Raw genomic sequence first — 25,769 nt, 5'->3', positions numbered from 1 at the left:
ATGATCCGCGGCGGGGAGGCGCCGATGGCAGAGCACCCGCCGCCGCCGCCGCCGCCGCCCGTCGTCTTCTGCCACGAGTCCCCGAAGCGGGTGCTGGTGTCGGTCATCAGGACGACCCCGATCAAGCCCGTGTGCGGCGGCGGGGGCGAGCCGGAGCCGCCGCCGCCGCTCGTGCCCACCAGCCCCGGCTTCAGCGACTTCATGGTGTACCCGTGGCGCTGGGGCGAGAACGCGCACAACGTGACGCTCAGCCCGGGGGCTGCGGGAGCCGCCTCGGCCGCTCCGCCCGCCGCCGCCGAGCGCCCGGGGCCTCGGGGCCGGGGCGCGCCCCCGCCCCCCGCCTCCGCCGCCGCCTCGGGCGGCGAGGACGAGGAGGAGGCGAGCAGCCCGGACGGCGGCCCCCTCAAGGTGAGCGCGGGGCCGCGGCCCGTTAACGGCGCGCCGGCTGCCCCGCGGACGGGTGGGGCGGGGCCGCGCCGAGTGGCAACGCGGGTCGCTCTGGCCGCGGCGGGGGCGGCGGCTGACAGGCCCTGACGTCACTGCCGCGCGCCAAAACCCGCCCGCGGGGGGCAGCGTCACGTGGGCGGCCGGCGGCTGGGACCCGCGGCGCCCCGCCAGCAGGTGCGGCGCGCTCCGGGCGCACCGGACTCCAAGTTAGCGGTCGCCGCGTCCTCTGGCCCGGAGCGAGGCGAGGGCCGGGCGCCCGCAGCCGTGCGCCGGGGTGGGGAAGGAGCGCAGCGCGCGGTTACTGCTCTGTCACTGAGGTCGCCGCGCCCTGCCAGAGGTGTCCTGCGGAGACGACCGAGGCCGGGAGGGGACTTCGGGGCATCCTCCCAGCGAAAGTTGAGCCCTTGCTGCCTTTCATACATCCAGCCTGTTGCTCTCTGGGAAGCTCACTGGACAGTGGTACACTGGGCGCTGACCGCTAGTGGCTCGCTGTCACCGTAGCGCTGGAGGGTGTGCCCACTTGGTGCGCACCTACATCCTGCAGACCAGCCAGTGGAGGCTGGAGGATGGCGGATGACCTTCCGAGCACACGACCAAGCAGCGGGACAGCCCGGAGCTGGCCAGGGTTCTGGGGCCCTGGTCTTGCTGCCTTTCTGTGGCCGTGCCTTCCTTCTTAGACCCCGAGCGCTGGCAGGGCGGCCTTTCCTATCTAGTGGACTGTGCGACTTGAAGGCCTTCCATTCTGTTGGTGCTCAATAAAGGCGCTCCCTAAATATCAGCATGATGAATAGATGGTGCTGATACCATTATGATACCAGATTCGGTTTATCTCTGTATGAGATAAGTAATTTGCTAAAGAGGTAAATCACCGAGTGGATACGGTGAATCTGTTGGCAGATACCTTATTTACAAATTGAAACAAGTTTGGTCATCACATGAGAAGCAAGAATCCCGAAACTATCGTTTTGGCTAAGGAAATTGATACAATTTGTTACTGCTCACATTGTTATTAAAAAACTACAAAGTTATAAGAATGGTGCTTTGATATTTTAAATCTTGAGAAGACTACACTTCAGTAGAAATTTGAGAGTAGAAATGCTAGTAGTTGGGGATATTAATGAAGTTGACTGTTACTGTTGGCTGACTCTAGGTAGTCCTAATAAGGTGGCTGGGATCCACCCATCTTAGATATTTTTAGGCATGTAGGCATATTTTTCTGTTAACATATTTGCATGTTTTAATCCTTTAAAATACACATTTGATTCTATTATATAGTTAAGAGAAAGGCATAGATGTCTGAATGTTTGTGGAGGATTATTTATTATTCAGTAATAAATTTTGCATTATCCAAGATTAGTATTGTCATAGATAAATGAATTAACTTTTTGGTCTGAAACAGACTGTCACAGAAACCTTTTATAAAAGTCGTTAACAAAACGCCTAGGTTTGAATTTTACTTATACATTGTCCACCTTTTATCCAGAGGTAATATATATTGGAAGTTATGAAGAACATGTAGAAGTGAAAAGGCTGTTTTATAGTTCTCTTTGTTCCTTTCTTACACAGTCTTCCATATTTTAACTTTTATAAATTATTTGATAAGCTGATTTTATATTGCTCCTTTATTGATGAAGCAATCCAAATTCAACTCAAAAATTCATTTAACTTCCCCAATTTAAGAAAGATGGGTCTGGTGTATACCTAGTTTGATTTGTGGCCAGCAAATTGGACTAAAGACAGGAAGTCCTGACCCCTTTTACTTTGTTTTGCTTCTCTAAATTACTCAGTAGTGATTGAGTCAGTTCACTTGTTGGGAAGATGGGTGACACTGTTTTTGCAATATAGCCAGTGCTGGGAACATGCTCTCTCCACTGAGCAGAAGGCTACTCCGAGGCACTAACAGCTGTGGACTTGAGAGCATTTGTGCTCATTTAATGTCTGTCTGTTGCCTCTGCTCCCAGGGGAGGTGTTCACATCTGAGTTCTGAACACCCAGTGTCTGCTTTTCTTGCTCTTTTGTTTTTTCTTGCCAGACACTGCCTCTCTTGCCTGGGAAAAGAACATCCTTCATCTGCCAACTTAGTTCTCATCATGAAATTGCTTAGCACTTTTGGTATATGATTATATAATTACATATTAATGTTATCTTCTAAGTTGTAGAATTCTGGGAGGGAAGAGGCAGGTATAACTTCCCTCTGCTGCCTCAGCTTGTGCCTCTGCCCTCAACTCGGATGGCATTCATGATGTTACAGCTCCACCATGAGACTGGAGGGACATGGTTTCTCAGATACCATTCATCCCTCAAGACCTGCCACTGCCCATCCTTCATCCCCGCTTCTATATCCAAATATCTAGACTGTAATCTTACAAACAGTTGATTGTTACACGGTAATTTTTGATTACTCCATGTTAAATCTGTTAGTATAGCAGCATCATTTATTGTCTGCCATGAAGTAAGCACTTCATAATGTTAACAACAAACTGCTAGGCTCTGTTGAACAGTTTGAATCACAATTCATTTAATCCTACCTACTTGATAAGGAAGGAGAAATTAAAGAAGAATCACCAAGCTTGTTAAGATTATATGGTAGGTGGCAGAACTGATGGGGACTTTCCCTTGTTTTAATCCCTGTACCATATTGCTCATACCTATAAGCTGACTATAGTGACTTATTATTTTTTAATATTAAGCCTATGTAAGTAGACTTCTGAAATACTATTTATAGCTCATCTCTATCAGTTAAGATGTTTTAGGTAAGGGTATATAATGATTGGATGAATTGGAATTGAGACTTGGAAAATTGTGAAGATAGGTCGAAGTGGGAGATAAGAGTTAGGAAGCAGATATGCAGGAAATTTGGATCTAGATGTGGAAGTAAGGGAAGTAGGATCAATTACACTTTCTCATCAAGGTACACATGCCTCCCTCTAAGACCTGTTTTTCTTTCCCTTCTAGGTTGTGTTTTCCCTTTATTTGGATTTTATTTATATAAGATTGTGTCAAGGACTTTTAGGTCTTTTAGTCATCACGTGACTAAACACTTTCAAAAATCACTAACCTGCCTTCTGGAGTTATTGCAATTCTGTTCTTCAATTACATTTACTAAAGTATGTAACAATTTTGGGCAGTGGAATCATTTTCCTTCTTAGAATTTCATGCTAGTGTTGCTTTTTTCATTTGACTCATCAACAGGCTCCACAAATAATCTCCCTTGGCTGTGGATGAGTTCCTGTCATTGCCACAACATACCCAGAAACATGTTTTTATTGTGTTGTCACAGCCAGAATGAAAAATGGTTCTCTTTCATATTACTTATTTTAATTTGTGTTGCTAAAAGATGCTCTTTATTCATTTATTTAGGCCATCAGATGGTTAATTTCCCTTATTATTTTCTCAGCTAAAAGAATACATTTAGTGAACCCTTACCTGTATATGGCCAATGTTGTGTATATTTTACTTCTCATTTGGAAAATGTAGACATTTGCTTGTGGAGGAAACAATGTTCCTTAAAAGTTGCTAGAAAACAGCTCTATGGTTAACTTTGTCTCCCTCCCTGTTAGACATGCTTGTCTTTTTATTAAAGCTAGAAGCAGAGATAATAATAGCTAAATTTAAACTTAAGTTTTTGGTATTAATGAATCAGTTGATTCAAATTGTAGTAGAGTAAATGTTTTTATGTATTTGAAAATATTAGAATCCTTCCATGCTGGGCGCAGTAGTGCATGCCTATAATCCCAGCGGCTTAGGAGGCTGAGGCAGGAGGATAGCAAGTTCAAAGCCAGCCTCAGCAACTTAGTGAGGTGCTTAGCAACTCAGTGAAACCCCATCACTAAATAAAATATAAAAAATGGGTTAGGGATGTGGCTCAGTGGTTAAGTGCCCCTGAGTTCAATCCCTGGTTTAAAAAAAAAAAAAATCCTTTTATGGCAAAGGAGTTGTATCACTCAGGTTTTTAATTAACTTGATTTCAAGTTCATTTCTTAAGAGCATCACCTATTATTTGTTTATCATAGATGCTGTCTTATAGTTGTTATTATTTTGCTCTCCCCACCACCCCCACCCCTACTTTCAAACCCAGGGCCTGAAAAGCATGCTAGACAAGCACCTTATGACCGAGCTACACTCTCAGTTCCTATTTTATGTTTTTTTTTAAGCAAAATTTGCCAGATGTGGTGGCACATGCCTGTAATCCCAGTGGCTCAGAAGGCTGAGGAGGAGGATCACAGGTTTGAAGCCAGCTTCAACAATTTAGCCAGGCTGTAAGCAACCCAGTGAGATCCTGTCTCAAAATAAAAAGGGATGGGGATATGGCTTGGTGGTTAAGCTCCCCTGGGTTCAGTCCCTGATATATATATGACCAGCAACAATGCATATGACTATCATGGCTCAATAAATGATGGCAGTAGATTCTCTGATTTTACTCCTGCTTGATCTCTCTATTGGTGGCTCTGGGTTAACAATTTTAGCAAGCAAGGCTAGAGCTAAATGTGGCTAGTTGAAGATATTTAACCAAAAAAGGTTAAAGAATCTGATAACCACCAATAATTTCCCAAAGTTGATTTGCTAATGTGGACAAGTAGGTCAAGTATCATGCCAGTTCCTAGCCTCATTATAACTGGATACTTGTGAGGATTAATTAAGATTGGGGAAAGACCTCTATTATATACCTCCTTCTGCAGTCTTAGTATCAATGAAGAATTGATGAGCTCTTTGTTCCATCAACAATAGTTATTAATGGCATGCATGAATCACTTAGTAGGCTAAAGCAAGTTGCAGAATGCAACCTCCAAATCTCAGTCAGACTCAGCATGACTCTTGGTATATGTCTGTGATGGCTAATATACATGTATTCCACGTCCTGTTCATTCTAGGTCTCAGAAGAAATCCCCTACCTGGGTTAGATGGGTCTCAAGACAGGGAAGAGAGATGGTAGAACCAAGTGATGTTTTCCAAAGGTTTTGCTCAGAAGTCGCACATGTTGTTTTCACTCACATTTTACTGACCAGCAAGTGATATGGCCATGTTGTTCTCTAGACCTACAGTGAGAGGGGTGAATATTTTTACAATATTAAAATTGTGATGATGTGTCTTCTCACATTCTTTTAAAAAAAATTGTGGTAAAACCCAAAACATTTATCACTTGGACCATTTTAAGTATCCAGTACATTAGTGCCAACTACATGCAAGATCTCCAGCATTTAATAAACTTACAAAACTGAAACTTCGTACACATTGAACTTACCTTTTCTTGCTCCCCTCAGTCCCTGACAACTACCATTTTACTTCTTGTTTCTAAGAATTTGACTACTTCAGATACCTCATAAATGAAAGTATGCAAAATTTGTCTTTCTGTGACTAGCTTGTTTCACTTGGCCTAATGTCCTTAAAGTCCATCCATGCTATGGCATGATAGGATCTTCTTTTTTTTTTTAAGAGAGAGAATTTTATTTATTTATTTATTTATTTTTAGTTATTGGCGGACACAACATCTTTGTTTGTATGTGGTGCGAACCCAGGTCGCACACGTGCCAGGCAAGCGCGCTACCGCTTGAGCCACATCCCCAGCCCAATAGGATCCCTTTTTAAAGGTGGAGTAATATCCCACTTTATAATCCATTCATACCACATTTTCTTTATCCATTTATCAGTCAGTAGACATTTGAGTTCTCACCATATCTTGGGTATTGTGAATACTGGTGCAAAGGACACAGGTACACAAATATCTCTTTGAGATCCTGTTTTCAATTCTTTTGGATAGGTAGTGTTCTCACATTATTAATTATTTAAAAAAGAAAGAACTATTGAGAACTAATGAAAATTTATTCTACCAACAGAAAACATCTTTTCAATTATCAATATTTTGGGGGGTTTCTGTTTAATACATAGTCCATATCTAAAGACCAAATGAAAATATAGGTAAGGATTTCATTAACTCTTAAACACTTTGTTGACTTTCAGAACAAAAATAGTAAATAAATGTATAACCAGTTAGGATTTCCATGGTATAAGATTAAAATCAGGTCATTAACTTGTACTGAAAGTAAATTTTAAAATCTAAGGATTTTTAATGCATAGATTGTGCTAGACTGTAAGGATTGAGCTTTTCAAAGTGAAATTTGCTGTAGCTTATTAGGCTTCATGTTTAAGCTGATATTTAAGCTTTTGGAAGTCTTCATTCAGGGTTTTATATTAAAAGCAGTAAAAGCTCCAGCTGTGATGGTACACACCTGTAATCCCAGCAGCTGTGGTGGGGGATGCAGTAGGATCACCAGTTTGAGACTCCCCTGAGCAATTAAGTGAGACCCTGCCTCAAAAGTGAAAAGGGCTGGGGATGCTGGTCAGTGGTTGAGTGCCCTGTGGGTTAAAAATAAATAAATAAAATAAAAATAAAAACAAATTCCCTGTTACCAAAAAAAAAAAAAAAAAAAAAAGAAATTTATTTTGCATGTAGTTGTACATGATGCTTTTTAAAAATATATGTTTTTCCTTTAACTGGCATGTTAAAAGTTAACTTACCTGGGAAATAAAAAATTTTTTAAAATGTTTATAGTAGTTTTAGATACATAGAAAATGTGGGCTGAGATTGTGGCCTGGTGGTAGAGCACTTGCCTAGCATGTGTGAGGTACTGGGTTCGATTCTTAGCACCACATAACTAAATAAATGTATTTTGAATGTATTGTGTCCATCTACAACTAAAAATATTTTAAAAGATATATAGAAAATGTTCCCAGGAACTGCACCCTTTCCCCTGTTGCCAACATGTTACATTAGGGTGGTACTTTAATTACAATAAAAGAACAATATTGATGTTATTAACTGAGGTCCATGGTATATTCAGATTTTAATTGTTTTTAAATTAAGGTGAAATTTTACAGCATTAACTATTAAAAATGTACAGTTCAGTGACATGTTGTGCAGAGTTTCAAAACATTTATCACTTCAAAGAAAGCTATCCATTAAACAGTGAGTCTCCATCCCCCAGTGAACATGCGGATTACCTTTTCCCTTTAAGCAGAGAAGGGTGCTGGAGTTTTAAATAGGATTGTGTTAAATCTATAAGCTCACTTTAGGTAGTATCAATATTAAGTCTTCCAATCCTGAATTAAGTTTTGATGTGTTTTCATTTCCATTTGTGTCAAAATATTTTCTTTTCCATTGTGATTTCTCTTTGATCTGCTGGCTGATTAAGTGTACTTTTAAATTCTCACTTATTTGTTTCTGTTTTCCTCCTGTTGACTTATAGTTTCATTCTATGTGGTCAGAGAAGATAGTTTGTATACTTTCAGTCTTTTAAAATTTGTTGAGGGCTGGGGATGTGGCTCAAGCGGTAGCGCGCTCCCTGGCATGCGTGCGGCCTGGGTTCGATCCTCAGCACCACATACAAACAAAGATGTTGTGTCCGCAAATAACTAAAAATAAATAAATAAATTGATATTTAAAAAGAAATTGTTGAGGATTGTTTTGTGGCCCAACATGGTCTGTTCTGGAAAATATTTCTTGTGGATCTTCTGCTTAGTTACCTTATATACTATGAGGTTTTTGAAGTTTCTGGATAATTTTGATCTCTCTTTCTTTAACTGTGCCAATTTTTGTTCCATATATTTTTGGGGAACTGTTGTTTTTGTGTATATATTTATAAATTGTATCTTTTTCTATCCTTTTGTTTTTAATCTACTTGTGGTTTTGAATCTAATGTGAAACTCTTTTTGGACAGCATATAGCTGGGTCATTAAAAAAATGCATTTCTGTCAATCTCTGCTTTTTAATTGAGAGTTTAACCTGTTCATTTTTGAAGTAATTACTGATGAAGAAGGACTTCTGCCATCTTATTTGATTTTTATGGCTTATGTTTGTTTTGTTTCTGTTTCTCCATTAATGCCTTATGTGCTCAATTGACTTTTTTTTTTAATGTAGTGTACTGTTTTAATTCCTTTCTTTCTTTTTTTTTTTTTTTAATTTGTTAGTGGTTACCCTGAGAAATTTTATTAACCTTTTAAACTTATGATAATCTATTTTGAATCAATATTTTTATAGCTTCAATAGTATACAAACTACTCCTATACAGCTTTGTTCATCCCCCCTTACATTGTCACAAATTACATCTTTAGCTGGGGGTGGCAGCACACGCCTCTTCTAATTCCAGCGACTAGGAAGTCTGAGACAGGAAGATTGCAAGTTCAAAGCCAGCTTCAGCAACTTAGTGAGGCCCTAAGCAATTTAATGATACCCTGTCTCAAATTAAAAGGGCTGGGGATGTGGCTCAGTGGTTAAGCTGAGTTCAATCCCTGGTATACACACACACACACACACACACACAGATTAAATTATATCTTTATACATTGAGATCCTATTAACATGGATGTATAATTATTGTTTTTTAAGTATGACATATGCCTTTTATAAAGAAGTAAAAAGGAGTTAAAAGCTAAAAATACAATAATTCTGGCTTTTATATTTACATTGTTACCCATCCCAGTTCTGTATTTCTTAATCAGGCTGTGAATTATTATCTAGTATCATTTCATTTAAAAAAATTTTATGTAGTTGTAGATGGACACAATGCCTTTATTTTGTTTATTTATGTGGTGCTGAGGATTAAACCCAGTTCCTCAGGCATGCTAGGCAAGCGCTCTGCCGCTGAGCTACAGTCACAGCCCTTGGCATCATTTCATTTTTGCCTGAAGAACCCCCTTTAGCTCTTGTAAGGCAGCTATGCTAGCAATGGATTTTTGTTTTACTGGGAATGGCTTTAATTTCTTTCTTTCTTTGTTTTTTTTTTTGGCGCTGGGGATTGAACTCAGGGGCACTTGACCACTGAGCCACATCCCCAGCCCTTTTTTGTATTTTATTTAAACACAGGGTTTCAATGAATTGCTTAGCACCTCACTTTTGCTGAGGCTGGCTTTGAACTTGTGAGCTGCCTGGCTCAGCCTCCCAGGCTGCTGGGATTCAGGTGCTCCCAGCTTAATTTCATTTTTTGAAGGATATTTTTGCTGGATATAGAATTATTCATTTTTCTTCTTTTAGTGCCTTAAATGTGTCATTTCACTGCTTTCCTAGGAAATCAGCATTAATCTCACTTTGGGACCCCTTTGTGCATGACAAGTCACTTCTCTCTCCCTGCTTTCAAGAGTCTGTCTTCTGACAGTATGATTCAGTGTGTCTCACTGTGGATCTCTTGTGTTTATCTTTTGAGCTTCTCAGATGTTTAGATTTGTGTCTTGCCAGATTTGGGACATTTTCAGGCACTATTCCTTCAAACATTCATTTTGTCCTTTTCTCTTACCTCTAGCACTCCATTTATGTGTATATTGGCATCCTCGATGGTGTCTTACCAGTGTCTTATGTTCTTTTTATTTTTCTTCATTCTTATTTTTTCTTCTGTTCTTCAGAATGGATAATTGCAGCTAGCATTTTCAAACTTACTGATTCTTCTGCCAGCTCAACTGTGCCATATAAACCCTTTAGTGGATTTTTTTTTCACTTTAATTTTTTAGTTTTCAGCTCCATAATATCTATTTGGTTCCTTTTGATAATTCCTATCTCATTATTGGCATTCCTTTTCTTTTCTTTCTTTTCTTTTTTTTTTGTAGTTGCAGATGGACAGCATACCTTCATTTTATTTGTTTATTTTTGTGTGGTGCTGAGGATCGAACCCTCACACATACTAGGCAAACGCTCCACCTCTGTGCCATAACCCAAGCCCTATTGGCATTCTTTTTATTGAGAGATTGTTCTGGTTTCTTTTAGCTTACTGAGCTTATTTGACAGTTGATTTGAAGTCTTTCTCTGTTAAGTCTAATATATGTGCTTCTTCTTGGTCTGTTCCTGTTAATATCTCTTGCATATGTACCATACTTTATTTCTTAGCATGTTTTGTAACATTTGTTAAAAATATCTGAATGTTGTAACTCTGGAACTCACATTCTTCCTCCTCAGGTATTGCTTTTATTGTGTGTTGTGGGTTGTGGTTGTTTAGTGATTTTTCTGAACTAGTTTTCTAAACTTTGTATTCATTGTTGCATTCTCTAAGCTGTGTTACTTTAGCATGTAGCCAGCTAGTATTTTGAGAGAGATTTCCTTGAATGCCTAGAGCTCCCCTCTCCTCTTTCTCCCAGGCCCCACAAAAGGAAAAGAAATGCAGAATAGCTTTGTGTTGGACCTCCCTCCCTCCCTCCCTCCCTCCCAGGGCCTTGCTGGACAAGTATTCTACCACTGAGCTTCATCCACAGCTCACACTGAAAATGTGCTTCATTTCCTGCTTGTGCTGAGCCTGATAATCAGTCAGAAGTGAAATGTTAGAGTCTATACAGTTTTTTTTTTTTTTTTTTTTTTTTTTTAAGCATGCTTCTGACACATGCCCTGGGTGCTTGGGTCATTTTCTGGATTCCCAATACCTGAGTACTTTTCAATGCCCTAATTTTCCAAAGAAACTCTCTCCCAGCTTTTTCTCCCAGGCTTTTCATGGGTTTGAAGTCTCTTGCTCCAGATGGCAGTAGGTTATTATTTGTCTTAAGGTTTTTGAGAAGTGCCCTCTGAATAGCCAATTTTCTGCCCCAAGAGAGTTCCAAGAACAAAGTTCCAGAACAAAGACAGTTCCAGAACAAAAACAAATGTCTTACCATCAGTCCATAGGGTCCCCCATGGAGGTCAAATCAGACAGTTTTTTCAGAAGAAGGTATTCTCTGCTCCCTTTGGAAGCAGGGATTAAGTTCCCATACTGAGCTTTCAGCCTGTGGTCTACAGGACCACCTCTGGGGAAGGGAGAAAGAAAGGGCAAGTAGAAGGGCTGCACAGCTTTCCTCCTGTTTTAAGTGGGCATTTTCTTTTTTTAAATTTTTATTGTTGGTTGTTCAAAACATTGCATAGTTCTTGACATATCATATTTCACACTTTGATTCAAGTGGGTTAATAAGTGGGCATTTTCTTGACTTAGTGTTTACCCAGTTGCTGTAAATTTCTATTTCTGGGCTTGTGACAAAGGTGATTGAGGTAGTTTTTCCTGGATTTTTCCAGTGATCTGTAGCAGATGGCCTGTTGGAGCCACCTACTTCACCATTTTTGCTAATATCACACAAGAAAGATTGATATCTTTTATGATACATGACTTTACTGAGGAGAGTTCAAGAAATTTTAATAAGGTTTATACAAATTGTCCACAGGATGGAATCCGACGTGGTAGACCCAGAGCAGATACTGTCCGGGATTTAATAAATGAAGGAGAACATTCCTCGAGCAGGATCCGATGTAACATCTGTAACAGGGTGTTTCCAAGGGAGAAGTCGCTCCAGGCTCACAAAAGAACTCACACAGGTGAGCTGAACACATTTTAGAGAATGCTGGAAGTAATTCTTAACTGGAAAACTGATCCGGTGTTTGTGCTTATAAATTGTTTGTAGTTACTTTACATTACTAGTATCATTTATGAAGTTTTTAAAAATAGGCACGGCGTAGTCAGTTTCCTGTAGATGGGGAGTGGTGTTTTTAAGAACACTGGTTCCGTGTAGCTATTAAAGTTATAGTAATTTAGATGTCACAGTCATTTTATTAAATTTGGTTCTTCCTTCAGAATTTTACTTAATATTATCTTTGTAATTGTTAAAGTTAATTTGTAGGCCAAATACTAAAACAGCAATGGTCAATAGTTTAATAGAATTTGTAGAGTTTTTTCAGTTTGACCTAACCATTAACTCTATGGTGAACTGATTTTTCTTCTTTCTTTTTTTGAAATAAATGGTAAGTAGGTATCCCCAAGATTCTCATACATCTTTATTTGTACATAGAACTTATACGCTTACATTTTAAATACTATGTACAGAGCCAAAAAAGTAATTTATCGAGGGTCCTGTTCTTTCTATAAAGTTGGCCTCATAGGAATGATTTACCTTATAGTTCATCTAATAATTTAAAGACGAGGAAGCTGAAGTGTCAAAAACCCAATTGCCACTGGTTTATAGACTGTCATTATCTTAAGTACAGAGTGGTGTTGCCCAATACTGCAGTTGCTAGCACATGCGACTGTTGGGCACTTGAAATGTGAGCAGTCTGAATTGAGATGGTGGGTAAGAGTACACTTTGTATGAAAAAAGAGGAATAAATAATCCAGAAATTCATTTTTAGGTGTTGAAATGAAATATTTTAGAGAAACTGGATTAAGAAAAACATTAATTTCACCTGTTTCTTTTTATCTTGTCTAAAGTGGCTTCTATGGGCAGTTCAAAATATATGTCTATTGGGCTGTTCTGGTCTAAAATTGGCCTTGTAATCCTCGGTCCTTTATTTTTCCCATTATGGTGATTGTTTCATATTTTTTTATGTTTGTTGAAGAGAGATATTTTAATATGATAAGGTTTTCTTCATTAAATCCCTGAAAAATGGGTAAAGTTATAATTTTGAATCATTATAAGATGGCTAGGGGAATTTAGATTCCATTAGTAAAAACTTACTTAATGAAATAGTTACTTTTGAGAATTTTTATGTATATATTTTTTAACTTTATTAGTTTGAAATATACCTAAAAAACTGGTTTGCAAGTCATAGAATGCTTGCTGCCAGTGTGGGTAAGAGTGAAGACTGTAGCCTCGTGAGGAGAGGCTCAAGGCCCAGTCCTGACTTACCCCTCCCTGCTCCTCTGGGTGTCACCTGATACTTCGCCGGGAAGCTAAGACCGACATGCCTGATAAGTAGTTAAGCTCTAATAGCGTGTACTTTGCAAAAAGTTTTTCTCTTCCTATTTTAAATAATGCCCCTACAATCCTGTGTTTTATTAAGATACATCCAACTATCATGACCACTTAGTATCTCTCTATATAATGAAAAATTTAGGGGACGATCTGTTATTGTTCTGAGTCATGTTAAGAAGAACCAGTGTGTAATATGTTGGTTAAATGATCTTTTTTTTTTTCAAGAAATAACAATTGTAATTAAGATTGAACAATTATTTTTTGGTACTGGGGACTAAACCCAGGAGTGCTTAGCCACTGAACCATATCCCCAGTCCTTTTTATTTTTAATTTTGAGACAGGATCTTGCTCTTGCTCAGTTGCTTAGGGCCTTGCTAAGTTTTGGAGGCTGCCTTCAAACTTGCCATCCTCTTGCCTCAGCCTCCTGAATCGCTGGGATTACAGGTGTGCACAGCTGTGCCTGGCTTAAACAACATTTTTGAGCACTTTGTGTGAGCCTAGCATTGGGTTATTTATAGGAATTTAAATGAAGTATAAGGTGGTATGAATTTTTGGAAGAAGGCTTTTATGATACATAAACAACACAGGACATAAAGTTCATGAAGGCATACAAAGTTCAAGGATTTGGAAGCCAAGGCAGGTAGGAAGAGTGATTGAGAGTCCACAGGATTGGGAAGATTGTGGGGCTGGGAATATAGGATTTTCGAGGATTAGCACAAGGTGAGTAGGAATTGCCTCCTGACTGAATGATTCTCCAGAAGGGAAGTCAGGATTCAACCCTGTCCCTCACCCGTGGCCAGTGAGGTTGGTGAGGCTGCTACAGTGCAGATATTAGGATACCACTGAATAGTCAGCAGGCAATTTTTAGTTGTCCGAGGCTGGGGGTGATTTATGGGTTGTGGGTATCAAAAAAGCAGAGTTCCATGACAGCTAGTCTGGTATCCTGTGCAGGGAAGTGTCTAGAGGCCACTAGCAGACCTGCTGGAGGGTCTTTTCTGGGCCAGTGGGGGATGCCAGCCTGACCAGGGAAAATACCCCTGGGAAGCAGGAGTGGGAGACATCGTAAAGAATCAGTAAGAGCTAGTGACTGGACTATGGGACTATGGGATAGATAAGCTGAAGTGGTGACTTCAAGGACTTGAACTTGGGTTCCCAAAAGCCCAAGACCTAAGGAAACACTGTGCTCCCCAGAGAAGAGCTGCTGATACCATCTAAGTGCTTGCTGGTCTGCGTGGGCTATGACCTGTGTTTTATTGTTGGCTGGAGTCATGATCTACATACACCAGGTTGATTTTTCTCTGACTCTTCCTCTTCTCACTCACTGCCTCATGTAATATATTCTCTTAGGTGAGAGGCCCTATCTGTGTGACTACCCAGACTGTGGGAAAGCCTTTGTTCAAAGTGGACAGCTCAAAACACATCAGCGTCTTCATACTGGAGAGAAGCCTTTTGTTTGTTCGGAAAATGGTATGGTGTTAGAAATTAAATTTATAGAATAGATACTAGTTATTAGTTAAAATATGTTTTACCTCTGCTTTTTGGAGGGAGAGATTTTTTTCTCCTTTTACAATTTATTTTTCATTGGTGCACTATAATGATACCTCACAGATGGCTTATTATGCCGTATTTGTACATGCATGTACTTCGCTCAGTGTCTTTCCCCAGGACTTGCTCTACTCTATTAATTCCCTTCTATTATTTTAATTAGTGCATTCCATATATGTATGGAAAACCTAAGTACCACAAGATTTATTGTGGTATAACAGTACATGGGCACAGCTAAATTTGGTAGATCTTTTTTCCCTAGTACTTTCCCATGTCTTCCCTTTCTCTCTCCCTCTTGAACCCCTTCCTCTATTTCACTGGTCTCCCATCTATTTTGGTGAGATTCCTTCTTCTTTTTTAATTCCTTTCCCCTCCATCCCCCAACCCCACACCACCCACTTCCACATATGAGAGAAAACATTTGACCCTTAACTTTCTGGCTTATTTCACTTAGCATGATGTTCTCCAGCTCCATCCATTTACCATTTAATTTCATTCTCCTTTATGATTGAGTAGAACTCCATTGTGCAAATATAGACATTTACTTTATTCATTTGTGTGTTCAGAGGCACCTAGGTAGGTTTTATAAACTTGGCTATTGTGAATTGTACAGCTATAATTATTGATATTCATGTATCACTATAATATACTGATTTTAGTTTGTTTGGATAAATACCAAGGACTGGGATAGCTGGATCACATGGTGGTTCCATTCCTAGTTTTTTGAGGAATTTCCATACTGCTTTTCAAAATTTGCAGTCCTATTAACAATGTATAAATGTACCTTCCCTGCTCCCTGTTTTCAAAATAGTTCCTCTGGATTTCAGAAATGTCTGTTGGTTTGGACCTTCTGTCTTCTTCTGGTTAGTTTTGCTAAGGGTTTACCAATCTTGTTTATTTTTTCAAAAGAACCGACTCTTATTTCCATTTTATTAATTTGTTTGTGATCTTAATTATTTCCTGTCTTCTACTGGTTTTGTAATTAGTTCGTTCCTGCTGTAAGACCTCAAGATGTAGCATTAGATTGTTTATTTGGGAGTCTCTCTGTTTTTTTAATGTAGGCACTTAATGCTATAAGCTTTCCTCTTGGAACTGCCTTTATGGTGTCTCAGATTTTGGTGTGTTGTATCACTATTGTTTGATTCCAGGAATTTTTAAGATTTTTCTTCATTTCTTCTATGATCCATTCCTCATTCAAAAAAAATATTGTTCAATCTCCAGATGTTTATGTGGTTTCTGTAATGTTTATTGGTGTTCATTTCTAATTTTATTCCATTTTTATCTGATAAGATGCAAGGGATTATATGTATATACATTTTCCCCCCTTTGTTTTGTGTTAAGATTTGCTTCTTGATCTTTAATATGGCCTATTTTGGAGAAGATTACATGAGCTTCTGAGAAGAAAGTGAATTTAGCTGTTGTTGGATGAAATATTCTAAGATGTCTCTTAGGTCCATTTGAATTTATAGTATTATTTAGGTCAGAAGTGTCTATTTTATGCCTGGATGACTTGTCTATTGGTGAGAGGGATGTATTGCCGTCCTCTGATATTATTGTTTTGGGGTTTATCTGAAACCTAATGTCAAGAGGTGTTAGATTTTTCCTTTTACCAGTATTTAGTGGCCTTTCTTGCTGCTTCTGATTTTTGCTTGAAATCACTTTGTTGAATATGACAATAGCTATTCCTGCTTGTTTTTGGACTCAATTTGCTTGGAATGTCTTTTTCTACTTATTTTCGTGCTGTGGATGCCTGCCTATAAGTCTCTTACAAACAGCATGGTGTTTTTTAAAAAATATTTTTAGTTTTAGATAGATACATGCCTTTATTTATTTATTTTTATGAGCTGCTACGGATGGAACCCAGAGCCTCACATGTGCTAGGCAAGCATTCTACCACTGGGCTACAACCCCAGCCCCCTGGGTCTTTTTTTTTAATCCACTCTGCCAGTCTCTGTCTTTCAGAGAGTTGAGACCATTTATGTTCAATTATTATGGAGGTATATTTATTATTGCCTCCCATTTTGATTTGTTTCATATATTTAATTCGGTTTTAATTTTCTTTTGCTTAATTACTCTTCTAATGAGCTTTATGAATTTGGGAGTTCTCTAGTTTGTTTTTAAGTATTTCCTGTGGTAGTGGCTTAGTGGCTCATGATTTTTTTCAGTTTATCCTTATTTTGGAATACTTTTATTTCTCTATAATTCTCAATGCTCACTTTGCTGGGTATAGCAATCTTGGTAATTGTTTTCCATCGAGCTTAGATTATTATCTCATTCCTTCTGGATTTTATTTCTTTATTTTTACTTATTTGCCCTTCTGGATTTTAGCGTCTGAGCTGAGAAGTCGGAAGTAAACCTTTATTGGTTTATCTCTAAATGTGACCTGATGTTTTTTCTCTTGTGACTTAATATTCTATCCTTGTTTTTTCTGTTTGGAATTTTGATTATGATGTATCTTAGAGATTCTTTTTGATTTTATTTATTTGGGATTCTAGATGCCTCTTATATAGGGATGTCACTTTCATTCCTAGGGTTTAGAAAATTTCCTATTATTTCACTGAAAAGGTTTCTAATGCCATTAGTCTCTTCAATTCCAGTGTCTCTTAATATTGTTCCTGAGTTCTTGTATACTCTAATCATGGTCTCCTCATTTGCTTTTTCTTAACCACTTGCTGAGTATTAAAGTTCATATGTCCTGTCTTTGAGGTTTGAAGTCCTGTTTTCCTTTTTTTTTTTTCTGATACCAGGGATTGAACCTAGGTAGGCTTAAACACTGAGCCACAACCCCAGCTCTTTTTTATTTTTATTTTGAGGCTGGCTTTGAACTTGTGGTCCTCCTGCCTTGGCCTCCCAAGTTGCTGGGATTACAGGCATGTGCCACGCCTGGCTGATGTTCTATTTTCTATGTAATCCAACTTTTTTTTAAATATACCTTTATTTCTTTGTTTATTTATTTTATTTATTTATTATGCGGTGCTGAGGATCGAACCCAGTGCCTCACACATGCAAGGCAAGTGCTCTACTACTGAGCCACAACCCCAGCACCGTAATCCAACTTTTATGATACTTTCAAGTGAATTTTTAATTTTATTGTATCTTTCACTTCCGGGTGTTCTGATTAGTTTCTGTTCAGAATCTGTAGCTTTTTACTGAAATTGTATTTCATTTTCTATATGTGCTCTCTTAATTCATTCCTTAGGTCTTTTAATAATCAATTTTTTATAGTCTTTCTCTGGAATTTCATTCTTTCAATATCTGTGGGTTCCTTAGGGAATTGTAAATTTAAGGGGGAGACTGTTTACTCAAGTTTTCAGAGGTCTTAGACTGGCATGTTTTGATGGAGTCTTCTTCCATCAAGGATTCTTTGGTGAGTGGTTGTCCTGTGCTGTTGTTATATATTAGCTTCAACATACAGGCTCAGTGTTATCCAAGTGCGAAGTTCAAGCTCCAGTGCCTCTCTGTTTGCCACTGTAGAGCTGCTGATTTAGGTCATTCTTGGAGAGCTGCTCAACTGTGGATTCCTCTGAGCCTCCATATTGGAGGCTTTCTCTGTTTTGCTGTGGGAACAAATGTCCATGAGTGGAACCTTAGGCGCCTCCCTCCCCAGGTGGTTCCTGTGTGGGGTCTGCTTGTCGGTTTGGGATTTTTTTTTGTCTCCCTTACTCTCAGTGTTGAAGTACTGTGGAAGTTGGAGCAGGGTTTGTGTGTGTGGAGCAAGGTCCGCTGTCTCTTGAATGGGTTGTGGCTAAGCTCAGCAGTGGAGTCTATGGAGAAATTTTTTAAATTTATTTTTTATTTTTTTAATATTTATTTTTTAGTTGTAGTTGGACACAGTACCTTTATTTTATTTATTTATTTTTATGTGGTGCTGAGGATTGAATCCAGGGCCTCGCACATGCTAGGTGAGCGGTCTACCACTGAGCCACAACCCCAGCCCTATGGAGAAATTTTTGACATAAATTTTTTAAAACATTATTAAGCTTTTTTTGTTAATTGTGACCCATGCTGAAAATCTTGGAAATGACTGATTTTTAAATAAAATATTCTTTACAGATGAAAACCTTAAAAGGCAATTAAAAATACCACATTTAGTTGTAGGGAGTAGAAAATCTTTAAAAGTAAGTGTAGAGCTTGCCTTTATGTTGGTTTTAAACTCTTTAACTATTACGTGAAGAAAGCATATTTTCTTACATAATTTTTTAATCACAATTTTTAAAGATTTTTTTCTTATGCTCATTTTTATGGTTATATTTGAAATTTAGCATGGTTCTACCCTATTCCTATAACTATGGTTTTACATAGAATACTATAGTTTTATGCAAAATGATGACCTCAGGGTTACACATCCAATATCTATTTGACCAGTTTTTAAAATTTGCTTGTCACTAGCAAAGTTGAGGGAATGTTTTTATACTTATAGCTTTGAGTATCTTTTGAGATGTTTCCTGTGATAGACTCCAAGAATGGAATTCTCAGCTTTGAGGTGTTCAGTGTTTATGACTTGCATTTCTCGTGGGGCTTGGCACATGTACATGGCGATGACTAAGTTGTATCAGAGCTGTCTTCCTGTCCCCCCACTGGCATTGCTAAGACCATTCAGAGGCTTGTTTGGTTCTAGTCTGTTGAAGCTCACCGTCTTCATTTAATTAAAGGTAACCTTGCTTGGATACCAATGAGGTGGAACATTTTCAATATGTCTGTTGGATGTCCAGGTTCTAACAAGTGGTTCCGTTGGTGTTTTAAAGGCTGCCTGAGCAGATTCACCCATGCAAACCGCCACTGTCCAAAGCACCCTTATGCCAGACTGAAGCGAGAGGAGCCTACGGACACACTGAGCAAGCACCAGGCTGCAGACAACAAGGCTGCTGCCGAGTGGCTGGCAAAGTAAGGCATCCATGCTTAGTCCCTGGGAGTGGGCCTGTTGGGCTTGGGTCTGGGTTAGAGAATGTTCTTATTTCAAATGTTGCTTCTGTACATCTTATGAAATAACTTGAAATAGCTCCCAAAACAAACAGGCTTGGACCCATTTAATAGATGCTTATATAACACACTATTTTCCCTTTCAAAGCATCCATCACACATTTGTTTATTGCCTACTTTCCCTGCTGGACTAGAAGGTCCATGAGGACAGGAATGTTTGTCTTGTCCCTGGGGAGTCCTTAGGGCCTACCACAGTTTATGGATGTTAAACAGTAGTTGAATGGATAAATTGCATGTTTTGTGAGGATAAATTATATAAGAATCAAATAATGGAATCTGAAAATACAATTTGATTACTCAAATTCAGAGAAATTTTCTATTTAAATGTGATATCCCTGAGGCCCTTAAACTAAAATTTTCCATCACTTCCTCCCTTCCCTTATTAGTCCATTTTCTCTTACTATAACAAAATACCTGAGACTGGCTATTTTAAATGAAAGAGGTTTATTTAGTGTACATGTTGGAGGTTGAAAATTCAAGGTCAGGCAGCCCCATCTGATTGTTTTTGGTGAGGGCTCCATGGCAGATGGAATCATAACAGTGGAAACACCTGTGGCCAGATAGGAAGCCAGAGAGATTCAGGAACCAAGTTCTTTGTTTTTTATAATAATCCACTCTCTTAGAGGACTTAACTCAGGTCCTGCGAGAGAGCTATATTAATACCTTCTAAGGCAGCAAATCCATGGCCTAATTACCTTGTATTGGGTCTCAGCTCTTAAAACTCACTTCTTCTACCTCTCAACATCACCACACTGGGGACCAAGTGTCCCACACATGAAACCTTTTGGGGTATCTACCCAAACCATAGCACTCTTCTTTCTCCTGATTCTAATTTTCCCCAAGCCACAGAAACTTACTGGTCTTCGGTGTCCTATCAGTGACTCTGCCTCCTGGCTAGCTCAAGTTTAGCTACTTGAACTCTCACAATCCATTCTCTGTTCTGTTACCAGAGGGAGGTCTCTAAAATGCCCTCAGGCTGAAGCCTAAACCTCCTGTGGCATTTAAAGCCCTTTAGGACCTGCTTCCTGCTGACCTTTCTAAACTTCCTAGTTGTCCTTCAAATCACACTGAAGTCACTGCATTTCCTATATACCTCTTAAAGGTATTACCAGTACTTTCCTAGATTGAGTAGTCTAGATTTTCTGAAATCTGGTAATTACTTTTTGTATGTGATTTTCAAACAGCTTTGTTGTGGTATAATTGACATATAATAAATTGTATATAATTGAAATGTTCAACTTGATACATCTTGACATATGTCTACACCTGAGACCATCACCAGAGTCCAGATGATGGACTTGAACATTACTTCCCAGTTTCCTCAAGCCCCTCTGTAACTCCCCCACCCTAGCCCCCAAACACTGACCTACTGTCACTTCTGGTTTGCATTTTCTAGAATTTTATACAAATGTAGTCAGCGTATGTCCTGTTCGTCTTGCTTCTGACTTAAGTATTCTGAGATGGATCCACAATTGAGTGTGTCAGAAGTTCATTCCTTTTGTTGCTGACTAGTAATCCATTGTGTGGATACATCTCAACTTGTGTATTCATTTACCTGTTGACATTTTGGGTTGTTTTTAGCTGTTACAGATAAAGTTATTATGAATACTAATACACAAGACTTTGTATGGACATTTTTGTATATAATGGTGCTGTCATTTAAATATCAATTTTCTCTTGTGAATATCAGTCATTCATATAGTTGAATAAGGGTAGTATTGTTAAGTTTTTGAAACTGTATGTTACAGATATTAATCCTTCTGTCATATTTTGGAAATTTAATATTTTTACATAGTCAACTCTGTAAGAAGTGGCCATCCTTCTGTGGACTATTTTTTTGGTACTGGGGATTGAACCTAGTACTCTTTAAGTTGCTGAGGCTGACCTCAAACTGTATCCTTCTGCTTTAGTCTCCCAAGTTGCAGGGATTATAGGTGGGTGCTACTGCTCTCAGCTAGACAGGTTTCTAATGAGGTTTCTAATGACTTTCCCCCTAATATTTCTGTATTACTCTAGTCCATTTCTCATGAGATTTAAGGCAGTTTTTTTGTGTGTGTTTTTTTATCTCTAGTATTAGATCGAATCCAGGAACTTATGCAGGCTAGGCAGGTGCTCTACCACTCAGCTACATCCCCAGCTCGAGAGCAGCTATGGTTTAATGGTAAAAACTCAAGATTAGAGAGTCCAGCGTAAAATCTGAACTGCCAGGTTTTGATTACAGAAGCATGAGCCAGAGTCTTCACTTCTTTCTGAGTTATTTTCCCTTTGTAAATGGAAAGTATATATGTGAACTCACTTTAGAACTGGAACACAGAAAAGCAATACTGTGTTAAAGAACTTTGTTTAACCAGAAGTAACTCTTTTGGGAATTTGTCAACCACAGAGCTGACGTGCCTGCTCTTTACCCAGGTACTGGGAGACGAGAGAGCAGCGCGCCCCCGCTCTGAAGGGCAAGCTGGCTCAGAAGGCTGACCAGGAGCAGCAGGACCCTCTGGAGTTCCTCCAGTCTGATGAGGAGGAGGATGAGAAGAGTGGCGCCCAGCGCCGGCTGCAGGAGCAGCGGGAGCGCCTGCACGGGGCCCTGGCGCTCATCGAGCTGGCCAACCTGACTGGGGCACCGCTCCGCCAGTAGCCTGCACAGACTCTCCACTGTACAGAAGTACTGCCCATGTACTTACAAAGTAGATCCTTGGGCATAAGCTAAGCACCTTATTTGCTTATCATAGGCTGCTATTCTGTAGAAATTCATGAAGAATGTCATTGCCCCAGAGTATGGGGTGAGAGAGAATTGCACTTTTTTTATATGGAAATGGATTGGATGTAAAGTTTAAAATATTTTGTAAATATGGACTGCACAGTACAGGGTAGAAAACTACATATTGTGGGAAGCTAGATTTTGCAAGTTTAATGCATTCTTTGGAAGCAGTTCTCACAGGAAGCACTTTCTGAATAAGACACTTGTGAAAAAAAACAGAATGGTACAAATAGCCAAAGAAGGTTGAAAGAGACTATTTATAAGATCATTTTTAACAATGTATATTAATATGTTTAACAATACTGTAAACACTGAAGCAAGAAAGTATGAAATATGTAAGATATATATTTTAAATTACAAAATAGCGTGTCCAATAAGGCTTGAGAAATGGGAAGCTGACTATTTGGGATGATGTTCTAAGTTATGGACTTGGAAGAAAACAGATATTTGAGGATCTTGGTAAGATGCACAGTAGTTCATAATTTTCAAAATTGGAGTAAAATCAGTCTTATTCTTATCTTTCTGGGGCTTTCTAACTCACTATAATGTTTAAGTTTGAGAAGCACTTGTCATTCCTAGCATGTTAACTGGGGAACTTTTGCACATTTCACATTTGCTGAAATTGAGTGATTAATCTTGCAAAGTCTAGGTAACATGGTAACTGGTAATTTTTTTTTATATACAATGGGCCCTGTAATGAGATTTGGCACTTGGATTTTTATTAATAAAAGGGACATCTACAGGGTTGTTTTGTAGTGAAATGTTTTAGATCTTTTGTTAGCAAACACTAAATTTTAGTTGTACTGCTTTTTAGGATTATTAGCAAGTGGAAGCCTCCGTATTTATATTTTCAGTGCATAAAGCCACCTTCTTGCTTTACTTCAGAATAACATGCCAAGCTATTTTGTGTTCACTAAATTTAGCTATGAGTTAAACACTGCAGAAAATATTAGCTACTCAAATATGTAGGCTTCTGGACTAGTTTTAAACTGCAAGTGTGTTAACTTGTGTGGTGGTTTTTTCCAAATAGATGAAGTTATTGAACACCACTTTATGTACTGAAGCATGAACAGGAAAATCAGGAGCTGAGCAGTCCACCTCCTTTACATAGGCAAAAGCCTCCATGGTTTTAGCTTTTGTTTTGGGCTGAACTAAAGGACATGCAGAGCATGGTAATTTACAGATTGCTTAATTGGAGTGAACCTCAAGAGTAGTAGAGGGGAAAGATAGGCTCTTCAGCACCTTTTTTTTCTTGAGTTGAAGTGCAGTTCACACCTTATCCAGAAGGTAGGCTTCTTTATCCAAACATCCCAGTGTGTGGCAGTGCCCAGGTCACAGCCTTGGGAAGGGGAGGTCTGTAAATGTCTTGAGGAGGAGCGGAAGTGTGAAAGAAAAATGATAGTTAACAATAATGTGTATGATGAGGACATACTTTAAAAATGTAATTCCTCTGTACAGTAAATCACAAATCTTTAGGGATTTTTTTTTTTTTTGTAATAAGAGAATTTATATTTGTAATGGTCTAAGAAGTTTGTTTGTAATCTGGTATATAGAATTTTAACTTGGAGCACTTACAAGCATGGTCAGAGACCATAGCATCTGAATTTTCTTGGTTTAGGTTTCAACATTTACTCTAGAATTTTTCCTTTCAAATATCATTTATATGAACTGTAAAGCAACACTCATTAGTCTTGAAATTTAAAATCTGATAAACTTATCTGAGAAGGAAAGGCAGTACAAATTTAAAAAATACAAATACTTGCCAACTGACAGATGATAAAATTTAAGGGCTTCAAAAAAAGTAGGGGTTTTTATTTGTTTGTTTCTCCAGTCAGCTTTTGTCAACCACAGTAGTTATATTCACAAACATTTTTTATTTGTATAATTGGAATAGCTTAAGAAATTATTACAGCTCTAGAAACAGTTCAGAGATTTTTTTTGATATAAGCTATATCCTTGGAAATACATTGGCATCTAAAATTTGAGGTGTGTTAAGACTGCTTTTTGTTTTAAAAATGTGGTTTACATTCAAACTTTTGAAGTGTTTTATGCTTCACGTGGCTAAGTTGTAGTTTGGCAGATTTAACAGCATATGAATACACATGCTGTAATTTTAAAAGATGCTTTGAATAAAATTTTATTTTAACTTAAAGCTTAAAGAGTATATCCTTGAAGTTTTTATATTTTTTCCTCATAAATATAACCACAATATAAAAGTCTTAAAAACTAGAAACATGATCGACAGCTCTACATTCTTCCATCGAAAGTGTTTGGGTGTTTGGGCTGGGGATGTGGCTCAAGCGGTAGCGCGCTCGCCTGGCATGCGTGCGGCCCGGGTTCGATCCTCAGCACCACATACAAAGATGTTGTGTCTGCCGAAAACTAAAAATAAACCTTAAAAAATTCTCTCTCTCTCTCTCTTTAAAAAAAAAAAAAGAAAAGAAAGTGTTTGGGTGCATTTTATATTACATTCCAGTTCCGTCCCAGGTATCTTTTTTGCATAGCTGTAACAATTGTTCTGTCATTTATACAGTTAGGCTTCGAGAATTTAACTGAAAATTGTTAGGTCTCCTCTGCCACTGAACTACACATCTCCAGTCCTTTTCTTTATCTTGAGATAGTCTCCCCAGGTTGCTGAGGCTGGCCTTGAACTTGCCACAGCCTCAGCCTCCGGAGTCGCTGGGATCACAGGCCCGTACCACGGCTTTGTGTGTGTGGTGCTGGGGATTGAACCTAGGGCCTTCCTTGTGCATGCGAGGCAAGCGCTCTACCAACTGAGCTGCTAATCTTTAGCATTTCCAAAAATCGAAACTTTCACAAGTTAACTAGAACAGGTAGGCTGGCTAGCATGACCAGTTCTGGGAGGATTTCCTTCAGTTAACTAGAACCTCTGATGTGCAATCGCTTTCCTCTTGGGAAAGAAACAGCCCCAGGTGGGGACAGAACCCACCACAAAGTGCGTGCGCAGAGGCAGAAGTGCGCTGAGCCTTCATCTCCCTTCTCCCTACCACCTGCCAAAGGCCCAAGCCGGTACCCACAAACACCTGCCCGCCAGGCACTGAAGCAGCGTTCGTGAGGGCCCTGAACCGGAAACAAGTGTCCGGCGAAGGGAACGACCTGCGACCAGCCTCCCGGGTGGCGTCCACTTCGCCGACCTCTAGAAGGGCGTCCCTTTACGTGGGGTTCTAGAAAAGCCAGTGACCCACGGAATGGGAACGAAGTGGGGGCTTCCCCGGCCCAGGCAGGGGCGCGACGCTGTGAGCCGCGCACGCGGGGCCGGCTGCCTGCCGATGCACGCGAGCCGCGCCCCACAGGTGCTGCAGGAGAGGCCCCGGAGCCGGGGCTCACGGAGCGCTGC

The 25,769-nt window shown here is 39.4% G+C and overlaps 1 protein-coding gene across 1 annotated transcript; it reads left to right on the top strand.

Annotated features, from left to right (window-relative positions):
- Znf367 (zinc finger protein 367) lies at positions 1 to 24,570 on the top strand. Its single transcript, XM_046462803.2, has 5 exons — positions 1 to 408; positions 11,611 to 11,761; positions 14,479 to 14,598; positions 19,422 to 19,560; positions 22,066 to 24,570. Exons 1-5 carry the CDS (start codon positions 1 to 3, stop codon positions 22,286 to 22,288), a joined length of 1,041 nt encoding a protein of 346 aa, XP_046318759.1. The 3' UTR covers positions 22,289 to 24,570.
- Positions 24,571 to 25,769: the final 1,199 nt, after the last annotated feature.

The sequence above is a fragment of the Marmota monax genome, unplaced genomic scaffold, assembly GCF_021218885.2.
Source record: "Marmota monax isolate L192 unplaced genomic scaffold, Marmota_monax_Labrador192_F-V1.1 WCK01_AAM20220418_F8-fsc00180, whole genome shotgun sequence".
In the NCBI taxonomy this organism is placed as follows: Eukaryota; Metazoa; Chordata; class Mammalia; order Rodentia; family Sciuridae; genus Marmota; species Marmota monax.
The sequence above is the reverse complement of the archived record's forward strand: the minus strand, read 5'-3'. Positions and strand labels throughout refer to the sequence as shown.